The 18,511-nt window shown below is 43.7% G+C and overlaps 1 protein-coding gene across 3 annotated transcripts in view; it reads right to left on the reverse strand.

Moving 5' to 3' along the window:
• wwp2 (WW domain containing E3 ubiquitin protein ligase 2) overlaps positions 1 to 18,511 on the reverse strand; it is a 45,754-nt gene that overhangs the window by 11,588 nt on the left and 15,655 nt on the right. For 2 of the 3 annotated variants that reach the window (XM_014148918.2, XM_014148916.2), the window contains exons 3-10: positions 17,789 to 17,942; positions 17,541 to 17,662; positions 17,064 to 17,201; positions 10,224 to 10,314; positions 8,620 to 8,765; positions 8,262 to 8,499; positions 7,977 to 8,066; positions 5,522 to 5,696 (exon numbers count right to left, since the gene is read on the reverse strand). In XM_014148918.2, the coding sequence (XP_014004393.1) occupies positions 5,522 to 5,696; positions 7,977 to 8,066; positions 8,262 to 8,499; positions 8,620 to 8,765; positions 10,224 to 10,314; positions 17,064 to 17,201; positions 17,541 to 17,662; positions 17,789 to 17,942 (1,154 nt within the window). The remainder of the gene's footprint in view (positions 1 to 5,521; positions 5,697 to 7,976; positions 8,067 to 8,261; positions 8,500 to 8,619; positions 8,766 to 10,223; positions 10,315 to 17,063; positions 17,202 to 17,540; positions 17,663 to 17,788; positions 17,943 to 18,511) is intronic. The other variant, XM_014148917.2, reaches the window with a different exon arrangement.

Consider the following 18,511-nt stretch of genomic DNA (forward strand, 5'->3'; position numbering starts at 1 on the left):
GAAAAAACAAACTGTTCCAATGAGCTCACTGGCTGGCCTTAAGACCCACCCCGTCTTCCAACCCCCCTGCACCCCTCCCTACCCCACCCATCTGCAGAGGTCCTCCTCTTCTAGATATGCTGTGAAAGTAAGCAGGGAGGCGTGATGTCTGAGCGAACTGAGGGAACATTCATCCTTGTTCCAGACTGCCCACCCCCTTCTGACAAAAGCACCTTTATTCACCCTGCACTGGAACCAGTGTGGTTTACTCAGCCTGTGCATACAGAGAGAAAGAGAGAGTGTGTGCCACTGTACGGAAAATGAGTATATAGCAAATACTGATTGAATGTGTAAGAGATTGTGTTTGAATCTGTGTGTGTGTGTGTGTGTGTGTGTGTGTGTGTGTGTGTGTGTGTGTGTGTGTGTGTGTGTGTGTGTGTGTGTGTGTGTGCATTTGCCACCGAGTGGAAAGATGTTTGTGAGGAGTTAGTGCACAGACTGTTGGTTCCATGACTGAGTATGAAAGCTGTACCTTTGGATGAAAATCGAATTCATGCATTCATTCTCCTCACCTCAGGTCTGCAAAACTGCCCTCCAAGCAGTCCATGTGTCACTGAAGGTAACGCCACACAACTTCACTCAGCATTTCCCCAGAATAATCATACTGTGCCCATTTATGAGAATTCATCATGGAAACTTTGAGAAGAACGGAAGGAATAAGATAGTAAAGAGTGCAAAGAGGAGGACGATGCATGTGTGGTTAAAGGGGAATGTGTGTGTGTCACTCGAACTACAGCCAATCCATGTATGAGACCCACCCTTCTGTGTTTCTGTGACTAAAAAAGGTTAAAAAAAGAAGGAAATAAAGACATGACATCATCTGCTATGCCCTGACCATTCAGTTCCTCGCCAGTTCCAAGAGGATGTGAAAGAGAGCTAGAGAGAGAAAGGAGGAGGAAAAGACAGGGAAAACAAGAGTGAAAAAATAAAAGCAGCGGCAGCGGTGGTAAAAAGTAGCATAGTAAAGAGAAATATGTACTAAGATACTAAATATGGTGATTGAGTGGTAAGTGGGTGATGTGAGTTGAGATATTATTCTTGATAAAAGTATTTAAATTGCAACAGACTCCTATCTCGCTTCAGGATGCTGAGAATTACAACAAAAAGGCCAGTTAGTCTCTAAACACTGGAAACCTTGACAGAACCATATGAATGACCGGCACTATGAGTGGGAAAAGTCACATAGACCTACATTGCACACTAATTTAATTTAGTTCCTCTAATGTTAGCGCTGGAAAAAAAAGTCTTAAAAGAAGTTCACCCAAAGGGGCAAAACAATGGTAGTAGGACCCCTGATAAAATGCTCAACAGTGACTAAAATACTCAAATTAGCTTAAACCAGGTTGTATAACAATGTAATATCTTAGAAAGGTGTATAGAAGGTCCAATGCAACCGTGTTAATTTCAATATCAAATCATTTCTGGGTAATAATAACAATTAAGTACCTTAATGTGATAGCTTTCAATTAAAATGGTCAAAAAGAAACCAAAATAGCTTCTTAGCAAAGGGCAATTTCTCAGGCAATAATTTTGCTAGGACTGTCTGCGAGTGTTCTGAGTGGGGAGGGGAAAACTGAACATTAGCTGTTATTGGCAGAGAGGTTTGGAACTCTCTTTCTTATTGGTCTATTAACTATACTGAACAGAAAAATAAACGCAACATGTAAAGTGTTGGTCCCATGTTTCATGACATGAAATAAACGATCCCAGAAAAGTTCCATACGCACAAAAAGTGATATTTCTCTTAAATAGTGAGCACAAATGTGTTTACATCCCTGTTAGGGACCATATCTCCTTTGCCAAGATAATCCATCCACCTGACCGGTGTGGCATATCAAGAAGCTGATTTAAACAGGATGAAACAGGTGCACCATGTGCTAGGGACAATAAAAGGCCACTCTAAAATGTGCAGTTTTGTCACACAACACAACTCTAGTCAGACTGTTGGTCACCTCCCTGACCTAAGCCCTTCTCCTCCGATTGGCCGGGCAGCCAGCTCTAGGAAGTCTTGGTTGTTGAAACTTCTTCCATTTAATAATGATGGAGGCCACTGTGTTCTTGGGGACCTTCAATGCTGCAGGCATTTTTTGGAAACAGGATGCAAGATGGAAACAGGATGCACTTGAGCTCAATTTCGAGTCTCATAGCAAAGGGTCTGAATACTTACGTAAATTAAGTATTTCTGTTTTTTTATTATTTGCTAAAAATGTCTAAAAACCTGTTTTTGCTTTGTCATTATGGGGTATTGTGTGTAGATTGATTGTTTCAGTTAATCCATTTTAGAATAAGGCTGTAACATAGTGAAATGTGAAAAAAGTCAAGGGGTCTGAATACTTTCCAAAGGCACTGTATTCATTATTTAGCTGGAATGGAATCTTTGTATAGCGTATATTTGACTGTGTTACGTGGGTGTCTCACCTAGCTATTTTAAGATGAATGCACTAAGTGTAAGTCGCTCTGGATAAAAGCATCAGCTAAATGTCAAATGTAAATGTTTTACACACAGATCTTATATTACTGTATAATTATTTATTTTTTTAACAATATTGATGTCACAAATGTATTATTTGTACAGTTATTTATAAAAATGTTTAGTTATTTGTTACATTTGACTGTGTAAAACCTAGCAGTACTACTTAATTCTCTGAGAGTGAGCCAGATATATAGCGTTTTGCAAAATAACATGATTATTTGTCTCTATAAAATGATAGATTTCAAACAAATACATGTCTGACATGGAAAAACCCCATGCCATGATTAGAAAGTGAAAAAACACCAAATCTCTTTCATAAGTCCTTTAAACAATAAATGCTCATTCACCAACATTTCTCCAAAAGGATATATAGTGTTTTGGAAAGAAACTTCATATATCAGCAGCATACCACCCTGCATCCCACTGCTAGCTTGCTTTAGAAGCTAAGCAGGGTCGGTCCTGGTCGGTCCCTGGATGGGAGACCAGATTCTGCTGGAAGTGTTGGGGGACCAGTAGAGTTCACTTTTCCCTGTGGTCTAAGGAGATCCCAATGCCCCAGTGAAGGGGACATTGCCCTGCATAGGGTGCAGACCTTCAGATGGGACGTTAAACGGGTGTCCTGACTCTCTGTAGTAATTAAATATCCCATAAAACGTATTGTAGGCATCCTGAGTGGCACAGTTGTTTAAGCCAGTGCTAACTGTGCCACTAGAGATTCTGGTTCCAATCCAGTGGTCTAAGGCAGTGCTAACTGTGCCACTAGAGATTCTGGTTCCAATCCAGTGGTCTAAGCCAGTGCTAACTGTGCCACTAGAGATTCTGGTTCTAAGGCAGTGCTAACTGTGCCACTAGAGATTCTGGGTTCGAGTCCAGTGGTCTAAGCCAGTGCTAACTGTGCCACTAGAGATTCTGGGTTCGAGTCCAGTGGTCTAAGCCAGTGCTAACTGTGCCACTAGAGATTCTGGGTTCGAGTCCAGTGGTCTAAGCCAGTGCTAACTGTGCCACTAGAGATTCTGGGTTCGAGTCCAGTGGTCTAAGCCAGTGCTAACTGTGCCACTAGAGATTCTGGGTTCGAGTCCAGTGGTCTAAGCCAGTGCTAACTATGCCACTAGAGATTCTGGGTTCGAGTCCAGTGGTCTAAGCCAGTGCTAACTGTGCCACTAGAGATTCTGGTTCCAATCCAGTGGTCTAAGGCAGTGCTAACTGTGCCACTAGAGATTCTGGGTTCTAGTCCAGGCTCTGTCGCAGCCGGCCGCGACCCATGGGGCGGCGCACAATTGGCCCAGCGTCGTCCGGGTTAGGGGAGGGTTTTGCCGGCAGGGATGTCCTTGTCCCATCTCGCACCAGCGACTCCTGTGGCGGGCCAGGCGTAGTGTACGCTGACACGGTCGCCAGGTGTACGGTATTTCCTCCCGGTGCGGCTGGCTTTCAGGTTAAGTGGGCATTGTGTCAAGATGTAGTGCAGCTTGTTTGGGTTGTGTTTCGGAAGACGCACGGCTCTTGACCTTCGATGAGACAAGACTGTGACAAGCAATTGATACCACTAAATTGGGGAGAAAAAGGGGTTTAAAAAAATAAATATGAACTTATTGTAAGAGTAGGGATGTTAACCCTGGTGATATGGCTTCATGCCCAACCTGATCCCATTCCACCATGGCCACCTAACCACTCCTATTTGGCATATATCACTCTCCACCTGATAGCTAGTGAGTGTTCTGGCACAAAAATGATCGCCGTGCATCGCCGTGATGGATGAGGTGAGTTTCCCCCCTACTCTGTAAAGCGCTTTGAATACCTCAGTTACTAGAAAAGCACTATATAAATACAATCAATTATTACATATAAAACAGGAAAAATCACATTTTGACAGCCTTGGGCCTTTAAGTAGATAGTTGAGTATTGAGACAATGGACCAGTTCCAGTGGTGCTGGTGCATGAGCCCCTCTTTCAGTGAGAATGGACAGAGCGAATAAGAAGCAGGAGGTAGAAAAGGGGGAATTTGGGAGGCAGAAACAGCAGTTAATGACTGACTGCTCTTTCAGGAGTTCCTAACGAGCTGCAATTACTGGCCAAATGTGCACAGGCCCACTCACACAAAAGCCCAGCCTGTATTTGTGTTATGTACTTAATCTATGCCTTGGTGTGTATTGTGTGCTGTGTCACATAGTCGTTCATATATGTGTGTGTGTGTGTAAGTGATGAGCGAGCAAGCATGTGTGCTCACACAGCTGTAATGTTGGGAGTCAAGTGTGATATTTCTGCCTTAGCACGTGACAATGAGTAGGGTCAGGGTCAGGGGCCAGTCTACTTTAAATCGACCATGACATTATAATGGGCTCAGCTCACAAACGCACCAGCACATATACGTAACGTTCTCAAACCTGGTAACATTTGATACAAAGTAACAGAATGCAAGTGAATGATCTAACTCAAATAACGAGCAAAGCTAAAAGTATAGAAATGGCCAGGTGCCCTAAAATGGGGACTAAACCTGCTCTTATCTGGCCATGGGGGGCGGAGGGGGGGAGGAGTGCCGTCAGAGTCCCAAGCAGCCAGCTGATTCCACCCCCCCCCCCAACTCATTTTTGCACAGACCGGCCTAAAAATAAGCAAGCTAACAGCAAAGCAGGCATTCCAAAACAGAACCCGCCTATCAGCAGCAGCAGACCTGCCAGCTAGTTCTCAGGGACTCATGGTTACTCATAATCAATGAGGTGGATGTTATTTTGAAAAGAGGCTCAGAATTAGCTTGTCGAGCAGACTGGGTGGGTGGGAGCAGGGAGGTTTTAATAGAAACCGATGAGAGTTGCAGCTCATTTCAGTAATATGCTGTACCATGGAACGCCCATTTCACATTCAGAATGCTTTATTATTTTTACCTCAACGAATGCCCTTCTGTACCCTTGCGTTTTACCCAGAATTCTATGCTGAGGGGAAGCTTTTAGAGGGCCACACCTAAAGGGGCTAAATAAGTAGTACAGACAGTACAGTAGTTCTACGTTGAGTTACCTGGTAGAGGAACCTCTGGCTGAACTGGTGCATGGCCCCTTGGAGCTGGTTGCGCTGGGACTGCCACTGCTCATAGTTCCGGACTGATTCTTCTGTGGGCCGCTGCCACGTGGTGGTTCTGGTGTTGTGGTCCACATAGTAGAACCTGCCTCGCTGGTCCACACGCTTCTCCCAACTGTACAGGGACAGAGAGAGAGGAGTGAGACTCATTCAAAATGTACAAACGGACGTACACAGACAGACATATGTAATTATGGACATAGACAAGCTAGGATATGCAAACACAAGATTAAGATATGCATTATCCCACAGACACACACGTAAACCAACACATGAGCACATTCCCAGTTCAGTACAGTAGTGTTTTATTATGTGTGCAGGCTGCTGCTGCTGCTATTCTCATATCTCTGACTATGTGTGGCTCAGTTGGTAGAGCATGGTGTTCGCATGCCAGGGTTGTGGGTTCAATTCCCATGGGGGACCAGTACGGAAAAAAATAAATAAAATAAATGTATGAAATGTATGTAAGTCGCTCTGGATAAGACCGTCTGCTAAATGACTAAAAATGTAAAATGTAAACCAGAACAGCATTTGGAAGACAAAACAGCAAATACTTCCGTATGCTAACACACACACACACACACACACACACACACACACACACACACACACACAGCTTAGAAATTCCTCAAAAAGGGGCTTTGAGAGATGCAACGTAACATCCCTCCCTGTTCCCTGTGTTGCTGTTCCCCTGAGAGACCCCACAGAACAGTGGCTCCTATATCCTACAGAGCAGAACAGTGGCTCCTATATCCTACAGAGCAGTACTGTGGCTCCCATATCCTACAGAGCAGTACTGTGGCTCCCATATCCTACAGAGCAGAACAGTGGCTCCTATATCCTACAGAGCAGTACTGTGGCTCCCATATCCTACAGAGCAGTACTGTGGCTCCCATATCCTACAGAGCAGTACTGTGGCTCCCATATCCTACAGAGCAGTACTGTGGCTCCCATATCCTACAGAGCAGTACTGTGGCTCCCATATCCTACAGAGCAGTACTGTGACTCCTATATCCTACAGAGCAGTACTGTGACTCCCATATCCTACAGAGCAGTACTGTGGCTCCCATATCCTACAGAGCAGTACTGTGACTCCCATATCCTACAGAGCAGTACTGTGGCTCCCATATCCTACAGAGCAGTACTGTGGCTCCCATATCCTACAGAGCAGTACTGTGGCTCCCATATCCTACAGAGCAGTACTGTGGCTCCCATATCCTACAGCGCAGTACTGTGGCTCCCATATCCTACAGAGCAGTACTGTGGCTCCCATACTGTCTGGAACATGAGAGCAGTAAATCCCCTACACTGCTAGAAAAAGAGCTCAGCTCAAAACCCATTAATGCAGGCCCACACCACGCCTTTCATCTGAGCTGCACTACGGTTGGCGGTTGGGTGGGCGGCAGTGCCATGCTAACTCAGACCAGGTACCAGTACCAAGCACTAAGCACCAAACCCGGCAGCTGTAGTCAGAACCAGCCCAGCCTCCGAGAGGCGAGACGCTAATTGAGCCTCATATGGGTCCAGAATAGAGCTGCATACATGTGTTCTTTCTAAGAAAGGACTTTTGTTCTCCAGACCGTTCCCTCCTGTGGAAAAAGTAAGATGGGGCAGGAGTGAGCTTTACCTCAAACAGGCTTCTCACACAGCGCAAATGAAAATCAATAAATATTCACTGAAATAAAATGGCAATAAAAGGCTCTGGTACCACCACAAGAGAGAGCTGGGATCCGCAGCACACAATGAGAAACACCACTGGAAATCAACAGAGACTCAAACAATCAGTGCTGGTGATTCACAGCCTGTTAAAGAGATGAGAGACCAAATGGCCAAACACATAAAACACACACTAACAGACCTGACACACTACTACTGTCAGAAAAGGACTCCTCTAAATGGACAGGATAGTCTAAGTTGGGGTGGGGAGTGGCACTAACCAATTATTCAGTCATTTATCATATTTAATGGAGTCAGCTTCTTCCAGCCAGAGGAAATAAGACTAGTCTCAGTTCATTTGACTGTCCAGAGTCAGACCCCCAGGAACGTTACTGTGCAGTGAATGAGTCTGCCACTCCCTGACTGTGGGCCCACTTCACACCCCAACACCACCCTGCTAGGATCCTCCAGCTCTGTATGTTTATATAGGCAGCAGTCTGAGCTAAGGAGAAACATGCAGGGAATGTTCACGAGTGGGCAAGATCTCCCCTTCACAGAGAGAGATATTGGCAATTGGCAATGTTAAGATGTTCCCATGCCAATAAAGCCCTTGAATTGAATTATATATTCCCATCATGCACCGGGCTGGCTAACTGTCAGCACTCTCCTCTGATGGTAGGAAGTGTGAGAAAAGAGGGGAAGAGGAGGAGCAGAGGTCAAAGTGTGTAGGCTGACTGACCCAGGTGGAAGTGGTCTTTCCCAGGTGGTGGTCTTTGTGTTGTGGTCCACATAGTACACCCTGCCATGGGGCAGAACTCGTTGCTCCCAGCTGAGAAGCAGAGAGAGAAGCAGAGAGAGAGAGAGAGAGAGAGAGAGAGAGAGAGAGAGAGAGAGAGAGAGAGAGAGAGAGAGAGAGAGAGAGAGAGAGAGAGAGAGAGAGAGAGAGGCATATTAGGTCAGTCTAGTTACATGTGAGGAGATTGACCGTAACGCCAGTCAGACACGCACAAGCACAAACTCTTACCCAGTGGGTAGTAACTCTGGAACAGGCTCTGTAGCAGTGGTTGGGTTGACGGGGTCTGGGTTAGCTCCAGCAGGAGGTGCCTCTGTTGGAGGAGGGAGGATTGTGCCGTCTAGCCCAGGAGACGGGCTGCTGCTGCTGGGGGCTGGGGACCGGGCCGGCGGGGAGGATGGTGGGGGTGTATGACGAGCCAGGCTGCTACGGCCATTCTCCAGCCCGTTGGCAGTCAGCTCAACTTTACCTGTGGGGTAGGGCAGGTAAAGGAGTTGATTGATCCACACTGGGAAAAATGTATCAATTCTAGTGTCATGTGAATGGAGAGTGACAGAAAAATCGTTTCATGTCTCCAAGGTTATAGTACCTGCACTCCCAGGGCCGCTGTGGGAGTTCTTGGCTGAGTAGTTGCGACCAGAAGCCCCAGGACTCTGCTCCTCACTCAGCTCTCCATTAGCCAGAGCGACCCCCGGGGAACCCCCTTGCGAATCCTCTGTAGAGTGTCTGTGAGTCCTGACCAGAACACGTACACAGACACAGGGGAGGGGTCAGGATCAATACTATATTATTGACTGTATGTTTGTTTTACTCCATGTGTATCTCTGTGTTGTTGTATGTGTCAAACTGCTTGCTTTATCTTGGCCAGGTCGCAATTATAAATGAGAACTTGTTCCCAACTTGCCTACCTGGTTAAATAAAGGTGAAATAATTATATTATTTTTTTTTTAAATCAATCACACCACATAAAATTACCCTTAACCTCTCTTCAACTCCTACAATGGACAGAATGTAGATTTGTGATGTAAAGCTAAGCTACTGACGTAAATGTTAATATAGAATATGTTTGCGGCTGATACCTTGGAGTAGAATAAAGAAAATGTTTGATACTTTGACTTGAAAATGTTGAAAAAGCAGCTCAACACATCTCACACACAGGCGGCAGGGCATGCATACACACGAACAATGAAGAGTCCGTGTGAGTACTTTCCCTCTCAAAATATACTCATATTTTCCTAAAGCTAAATATAGGTTATTTCCTACAAGTGCTTTTATACAATGAAAACATGTTGGTTTTTACCCCCCAGACATCAGAATGCTGAGTACAAAGTTGGATCATTATCAATGGAAACTTGAGTAAGGTTCTGAAAAGTTGTCTATTCACTATACTAAAAGCGGGACAGAAGAACAGTCATTTGGAAAAGGACAGGAGAACATATAAACCTTTTGGCTTTTTCCCCATCTCGTCATGGGAGAATACAGAAGCACCAAAAAAACTTTGCATAGAACTCCGCACTTCTCTCTTTCTGCCTCTCTCTACACCTCCCTTTCTACTCCTCTCTTTAGGGACTGATGGATGGAGCCGTTGAATGGTGTTCCAAACAAAAAGGTCCACAGCAATGCCCTCTAATGTTTTCAGGGAAATACCATACAATACCATATATCTGTGTGTTGAAGTATAGCAGTGTCTCACGCTTGGCATGCTCATTATCTTTAACTTATCATTTTTACATTTACATTTAGCAGACGCTCTTATCCAGAGCGATTTACAGTAGTGAATGCATACATTTCATACAAATTTTTCTCCTCCATATTGGTCCCCCATGGGAATTGAACCCACAACCCTGGCGTTGCAAACACCATGCTCTACCAACTGAGCCACACGGGACCATTATCATTGGTCTGATTAAAGCATCTCTGTGTTGGGTCACTGCATTGACCATTTCCCTCAAAGGAGTATATTTGTGTTTTAAGTAAGACTTCGGAGAGGCCGTGTATGTGCCCAGACGTATGTGTACGAGGGCCTAGAGAAACATACAGTAAATCTCTATACATCCAAACTGTGAAATGAGTGAATCTATTTGTGTGAAATGGTTTGTTCATACAACCTGTATTCTGTAGGGGTATGAATCGAGTATAAATAGCTCAGGTCAGTAAAAATAAGTATTTGTATGTATGTTTGTTCATTCTCACCTGCCGCGGGGGCTGCAGGCTGTATTGGGGGTTTCCTCACTCTGGGTCCTGCGTAGGTTTGATCTGTCCGACTGCAGCATCTCTGTACAAACAGGACAGACAAAGGACACACCATCAATACACCAAACTTCATTATAACCATTAGTAAGAAAATAATATATACCATCCAATCTCTATAGAGAATAACAAAAATCACAGAACACTTGACGGTTACTGTTTCAAGAGACCAATTTTCACTGCTATAGAATGTGGTCTGTGACTGAATGAGTGTACGTTCATTCCCTCCCCTGACTGAAACCACAGCCCAATAACATGCTTTTCATTATAAAACAGGGACACACAATAGGAGTGGGCCACGAGCTGCAGTAACTAACCCCCAAGAAATCAGTATATGTGACAAAACAAGAAAGTATAGTGTGTAGAGAATCACTGTACCATCTAAAACGCTGTGAAATATATTTTCCATAACCCCTAATATAGTATTTTCAGCTGGTGTACAAAAAAAGAAAGTAAAAGACGCAAAAAACTAAACTGAAGGACGGGAAGCATAGAAACCGCACACATAGAACAGATGTACCGCTTCTTAGACTTGCTATCGATGCGAATGACAGATCTATAACTAACATTTCTATGTGAATTTGGTCGGGTCGGCCAAAAAGTTACATATTGCAGCTTTAATGTGTTAATAGATAACTCAGATCCTGCCTCATGTAAACAGGAAAAAAACAAGCCTGTGAGCCTGTTTCGCCCATATGAAAGGGCCTCTTGTGAGACTCCATTGGACACATAACATAAACGGTCTAGTTGAGGAGAAACCACTGTCTCATACTGCCCTGAATGCATCATCCAATGACATGGCTAAGTCTAGCGGTTGCCCCCATATACCCCCTGAGAGACATGAGACAGATCTGTTTGTTTGTGTTGCCTTAGCTAAACTTTCCGGAGATGGAGGAACAGTAAGTCGGAAAGTGGTTAAAGGGGGCAACCATCTGCTGGTGAACACTGCTACTTGAAATCCTCCAAAAGTCAATGTTTCAACAAGTTGAGCCAAAGCGGCTTGGATTCCACGTGTTCCCCTAAAATCCATCTAACTGAAGAGCCAATCCTACATCAGCAGCTAGCCTCCTCTCCAACTTATCCCTCCAATAAAGTTTATTTTATTTGCCTTTTGTTATTGGCAATATTTACATGGTTTAACAACAGTTTCACAATTATTGTTATTGGCAATATTTACATGGTTTAACAACAGTTTCACAATTATTCTGAACATACTGTGTGTGTGTGTGTGTATACATACATACATACATACAAAAACTCAGCAAAAAAAGAAACGTCCCTTTTTCAGGACCCTGTCTTTCAAAGATATTTCGTAAAAATCCAAATAACTTCACAGATCTTCATTGCAAAGGGTTTAAACACCGTTTCCCATGCTTGTTCAATGAACCATAAAGAATTTATGAACATGCACCTGTGGAACGGTCGTTAAGACACTAACAGTTTACATGCGGTAGGCAATTAGAGATACTCTGAATGATCGGCTATGAAAAGCCAACTGACATTTACTGCTGAGGTGCTGACCTGTTGCACCCTCGACAACCACTGCGATTATTATTATTTTACCCTGCTGGTCATCTATGAACATTTGAACATCTTGGCCATGTTCTGTTATAATCTCCACCCGGCACAGCCAGAAGAGGTCTGGGCACCCCTCATAGCCTGGTTCCTCTCTAGGTTTCTTCCTAGGTTCTGGCCTTTCTAGGGAGTTTTTCCTAGCCACCGTGCTTCTACACCTGCATTGCTTGCTGTTTGGGGTTTTAGGCTGGGTTTCTGTACAGCACTTTGAGATATCAGCTGATGTAAGAAGGGCTTTATAAATACATTTGATTTGAAGTAAGGTCACACTTATGAAAACTTACGACACTAAAGTGGCCTTTCTACTGACTCTGAAAAACACCAAAAGAAAGATGCCCAGGGTCCCTGCTCATGTGCGTGAACGTGCCTTAGGCACACTGCGAAGAGGCATGAGGACTGCAGATGTGGCCAGGGCAATACACTGCAATGTCCGTACTGTGAGACGCCTAAGACAGTGCTACAGGGAGACAGGACGGACAGCTGATCGTCCACGCAGTGGCAGACCACGTGTAACAACACCTGCACAGGATCGGTACATCCGAACATCACATCTGCGGGACAGGAACAGGATGGCAACAACAACTGCTTGAGTTACACCATGAACGCACAATACCTCCATCAGGGCTCATCCTGACATGACCCTCCAGCATGACAATGCCACCAGCCATACTACTCTTTCTGTGCGTGATTTCCTGCAAGACAGGAATTGTCAGTGTTCTGCCATGGCCAGCGAAGAGCCCGGATCTCAATCCCATTGAGCACGTCTGGGACCTGTTGGATCGGAGGGTGAGGGCTAAGGCCATTCCCCCCCAGAAATGTCCGGGAACTTGCAGGTGCCTTGGTTGAAGAGTGGGGCAACATCTCACAGCAAGAACTGGCAAATCTGGTGCAGTCAATGAGGAGATGCACTGCAGTACTTAATGCAGCTGGTGGCCACACCAGACACTGACTGTTACTTTTGATTTTGACCCCCCCTTTGTTCAGGGACACATTATTCCATTTCTGTTAGTCACATGTCTGTGGACCTTGTTCAGTTTGTCTCAGTTGTTGAATCTTGTTATGCTCATACAAATATTTTCAAGTTAAGTTTGCTAAAAATAAACACAGTTGACAGTGAGAGGACGTCTCTTTTTTGCTGAGTTTATATGTCTGTTGATTTTATATTATGTGCCTGCATGTATAAGAGTGTGTGCAATGCACATGCATAAGAGTGCATGTGTTTGTCCGTTTAGGCCTATATATACGTAAAGGTGAGTTCTGTCTGGTCTGGATGTGTTTTTCACTGGCTGCAGCACAAAGGTCTGTTTATGGTAGCACTGTGTGTCAGCGTGTCAGAAAAACTGCCAGGGGAAATGAGGGAAAACACTAAACTAACAGAGCTGCCTTCAGAGAGAACACAGAGGGCCTTAACACACCTTCCCCCTGCAACACGGCGTACACTTGAACCTTTATACACCCCCCCGCCAGAAAGCACACACTCCAGACCTTCATACACGTAGCCCCTTAAAACCTGCCCTCAGAGCACACACACTCCAGACCTCTATTCACTAACACTCCCCCTGCAACACACACACTAAGACCTCAGAAAGCACATATTCATTCCCTTAATACACTTCTCCCCCTCCCTTCCCCCTGTCCCACAGTGAGCCCCTACCCAGCCAGGCAGAGAGGAAACCCCCCGGATCACAGGAGCCGATTGTCCTGCACAACTCAGAAACCAGAGTCAATTACGCAATTTTGAGAAACAAATTCCACATAAGCACTCCCAAGCGTGTGCATGGCTATGCGTGATGACGGCGTGCAGGTGTGAAAGAGCGCTTGGGGAACACCAATGTAACAAATCTGAATGGAACAGGGGTTGTAAAGCCTATTCATCGATTTAAGAACAATATTAACCTTCATGCACAGGCATAAACACACACAATATACAGTACCAGTCAAAAGTTTGGACACACCTATTCATTCAAGGGTTTTTCTTTATTTTTACTATTTTCTACATTGAAGAATAATAGTGAAGACATGAAAAATATGAAATAACACATATGGAATCATTTAGTATCCTAAAAAAAAGTGTTCAACAAATCAAAATATATTTTATATTTGAGATTCTTCAAAGTAGCCACCCTTTGCCTTGATGACAGCTTTGCACACTCAAGGCATTCTCTCAACCAGCTTCACCTGAAATGCTTTTCGAACAGTCTTGAAGGACCTCCCACATATGCTGAGCACTTGTTGGCTGCTGTTCCTTCACTCTGCGGTCCAACTCATCCAAAACCATCTCAATTGGGTTGAGGTCGGGTGATTGTGGAGGCCAGGTCATCTGATGCAGCACTCGATAACTCTCCTTCTTGGTTAAATAGCCCTTACACAGCCTGGAGGTCAGTAGGAAAAAAAAAAAAATGTATGAAATGAAATGTATGCATTCACTACTGTAAGTCGCTCTGGATAAGAGCGTCTGCTAAATGACTAAAATGTAAAATGTAAAAAATGTGTTGGGTCATCGTCCTGTTGAAAAACAAATGATAGTGGGACTAAGTGCAAACCAGATGGGACGGTGTATCGCTGCAGAATGCTGTGGTAGCCATGCTGGTTAATAAGCCTTGAATTCTAAATGACAGTGACACTGACATTGTCACCAGCAAAGCACCCCCACACCATCACACCTCCTCCTCCATGCTTCATGGTGGGAACCACACATGCAGAGATCATCAGTTCACCTACTCTGCGTCTCACAGACACGACGGTTGGAAGCAAAAATCTCAAATTCTGACTCATCAGACCAAAGGACAGATTTCCACCAGTGTAATGTCCATTGCTTGTGTTTCTTGGCTCAAGCAAGTCTCTTCTTCTTATTGGTGTCCTTTAGTAGTGGTTTCTTTGCAGCAATTCGACCATGAAGGCCTGATTCACGCAGTCTCCTCTGAACAGTTGATGTTGAGATGTGTCTGTTACTTAAACTCTATGAAGCACATATTTGGGCTGCAATTTCTGAGGCCGGTAACTATAATGAACTTTTCCTCTGCAGCAGAGGTAACTATTGGTCTTCCTTTCCTGTGACGGTCCTCATGAGAGCCAGGTTCATCATAGCGCTTGATGGTTTTTGCAACTGCACTTGAAGAAACTTTCAAAGTTCTTCAAATGTTCTGTATTGACTGACCTTAACTTGTTAAAGTAATGATGGACTATCGTTTCTCTTTGTTTATTTGAGCTTTTCTTGCCATAATATGGACTTGGTCTTATACCAAATAGGGCCATCTTCTGTATACCACCCCTACCTTGTCACAACACAACTGATTGGCTCAAACGCATTAAGAAGGAAAGAAATTCTACAAATTAACAAGGCACACCTGTTAATTGAAATTCATTCCAGGTGACTTCCTCATGAAGCTGGTTGAGAGAATGCCAAGAGTGTGCAAAGCTGTCATCAAGGCAAACGGTGGCTACTTGGAAGAATCTCAAATATAAAATGCATTTTGATTTGTTTAACACTTATTTGGTTACTACATGATTCCATGTGTGTTATTTTATAGTTTTGGTGTCTTCACTATTATTCTACAATGTAGAAAATAGTAAAAATAAAGAAAAAACCTTCAATGAGTGGGTGTGTCCAAACTTTTGACTGGTACTGTTTAAACACACAAAGATACACATTTATGAACCATATGCTCAGAAACCCAACCCTGACTTGTGCTGTGTTCATTCACTAGGAAACACTCTGGCTCTGTGATTCGGAATGAAAAGGCTTGTGTGTTATTTCATACACAGATGAGAGATGCATGAACTGAGAAATTCAAGCCACCTCTATAAGTCAGTTTAATGTGTTGTTATTCATTAAAAACACCACGTTTAACAAACTCAAGAGGCAAGTCCAATCTTTGTCTCACAAAATTATATTTGTCTGCTGTTTGTAAACAGAAGACGCTGCTGCACTGTTTGGATGGGCTTTTTCACCACTCATTTGTATACGTGCAGTAAAGTATTGACATCACATAAAACCTGTCACTGTCGTTAACCCCATCTGCCCCGAAACCACAGCAAAAATCTGCTTCAAAATCAGACTTTCATTTATCTGCATGTCCAGCCCTTACATTTAGCCTCATGATGAAGTGTTTGGCCATTTTCTTTTCAGGACAACAAGTATAAACATAATGATTTCACATAAACAGTCACAATAAGAAAAATAAGGTCAGACAAAGCAAAAACGTGATAAAAATGAATTTATATGAATGCTGAAAGTACAGAAATGGTTCGCTCAGTGGGAAATGAATACCCAACTAGTCAGTGACAACTGTGTGGTGTTTGTGACAGAAACAATGTGAGCTTATTACAGTATTACAGACACTACGTCCTGGGATTTCCTATGATCTTCTATGTAGAAGAACCTTCTGATGGCTCTTGTGTAGCTTTAGAGCAAAACATGTTACATGTGCGTGTTCGTGAGAGATCTCAGCTTTGAGATCTCTTAATAGTTTGCAGCTCAAACCATTCGGACTCTACAGAGGTTTTTGTAAAAAGATCCAGCCCGGGCCCCTTCAGGATCCGCCCTTGTCTCACAAACAGCGCTCTAGCTCAGCCCCCATTAATCACAGACTAATTGTTGGTCTAGACGAATTCAATAGTACAACCCAGAAGTCTATAGCTCAAACACAATGTTTTAAAGGGGTTACAAGTCCAAAGCGCGCCGGCGTCACGGTGAGACTAAAGAGTTACCAGCTAATTATGTTTCTGTGTTCACAAGTTATAGTGGATGTTTATCAATAGTATCAACTATGCCTACATGAAAATGTGGAAATTGTCAAATAGCCACATAAAACTCCTTGGTCTTCTTCTCAACATGTGAAAGACTGTGTGCAAACTTGCACACTAGTAACATGATGGCTCAAAATATCACTATTCTAATCACATTACATTAAAAACTCCACCGCAACATCAAAGTACACTCTTTGCCGTTCTCCAAATGAGCCCTGCACTTCTTGCTTGGGTGGAGTCTGAAAAGCATAAGTCACTAACTGTAAAGTGTGTGAATATATACCAGAGAGCAAGAGAGAGAATGCGAGAAAGAAAATGTGTGGGAAGATTTTGTTTGCATTAAAAAAAGAGCGTGTACTCTTTTGTAAGTGTTAATATGTGTGTGTGTGTGTGTGTGTGTGTGTGTGTGTGTGTGTGTGTGTGTGTGTCTGTGTGCATGTGTTGCAAGGCGGGACTCACTGTCTGTTGCTGTGCTGCCATTGGGCAAAGATCCCAGATCAACAACCAGGCCATCCAGACAGACGTTCAGCTCGCCTCCAGCTACAAGTGAGCCTTTGTTCTCAGTCTGCAAGACCAGACTGAGCTGCAGATTCTCCACTGGAGGGAGAGGGGGAAGTGTGGGATGGAGGGATGGAAAACGAAAGAGAAAGAAAATGAAGGATTTGGGAAAAGTAAGATAGATGATAAGATAGGTTATTGAAGAGCAGTGATCTATCAACTGTATAGAAAACCAAAGTTCTTTCTCTTTTTCTGACATGTTTGTAAAAAAAATAAAAATAAATAACACTTCCACAATTGTAAACTTGATCTTGCAGTTCGGTAGAGGGTAACCACAAATATTTTAAAGTAGATAGAATACTATGGTAGCATGACTGGGAGGCCTGCTAAATATCCATGGACAATGACCTAGATAAAAATGAACTTTTATTGTCTTACTCTTGCCATCATGTGTACGCAGAGTGTCAAGCAGGTCAATGGTGGCAGTCCCCAGTAACTCCTTCCTCAAAGTGTGGCAGCTCCACAACTTAAGATCTAACCGGCTCTGAGGCGTCACATTCCTACACAAGTCAAAATCAGATACACAGTCAAATAGGCCTACATTACACACACACACACACACTCACTCTAAACAACATACAAGCATCAACAACAGAGTAAGTGAGGTTGAGATTAGGGGGGCTCACAGGGTGAGGTCCTCGTTCCACTGTAGCTCAAGGTGTCCAGTACGTTTGCCCGTTTTCTTGGTTTCACTAGTCAGGCCATCTGCAGTCACCTCCACAAAAGAGCTGAGTCTGGAGCGGGTGGGCAGCTTGGGTGACTGAGGCTTTGCTGAGACCACTTGGTGAAGAAGAAAAAAATAAACAATTGTTGAACATATAGCAAAATACAAAAAAAAACTACTGTGGTACACCAACTCCGGCCAATCCCTAACCTACAGTTTGTAATACAAATACTTATTCAGCTACTCTGGATTTGTTACTGTATGACAGGCAAACACTAAAAGGCAAATGCCGCCCTCTAGCTGTCACAGGCAAACAGGGTGGTCGTTTAGGCACAGTGTACTTCTGTTCATAAACGTGTTGTTGACTGTTCCATATTACTGTGATGCTCACTTGGCCAGCGAAACGTCAAACCTTTCTGGCTACTGTGGCTATCCATGTCAAAATTAACATTGAACTGAATTACATATCTGCTCAGGAAAACGTGGGCCGAATAACTGTTAGGATACTGCTGAATCTTTTCAACAGGGAGGACAGACCTGAAATGTTCCAATTATTTAAAACTGTCAAGGTGAATTAAACTTCTTTCATTTGATCTTATACGAGTGGGGGAGTGAGTGATGGGTGACAGCATAGTAGTGCATGCCATATTAACTGAGGAAAAGAGAGAGGAAAGGGAGTAATAAA

This window comes from Salmo salar, chromosome ssa16 (assembly GCF_905237065.1).
Source record: "Salmo salar chromosome ssa16, Ssal_v3.1, whole genome shotgun sequence".
Classification (NCBI taxonomy): Eukaryota; Metazoa; Chordata; class Actinopteri; order Salmoniformes; family Salmonidae; genus Salmo; species Salmo salar.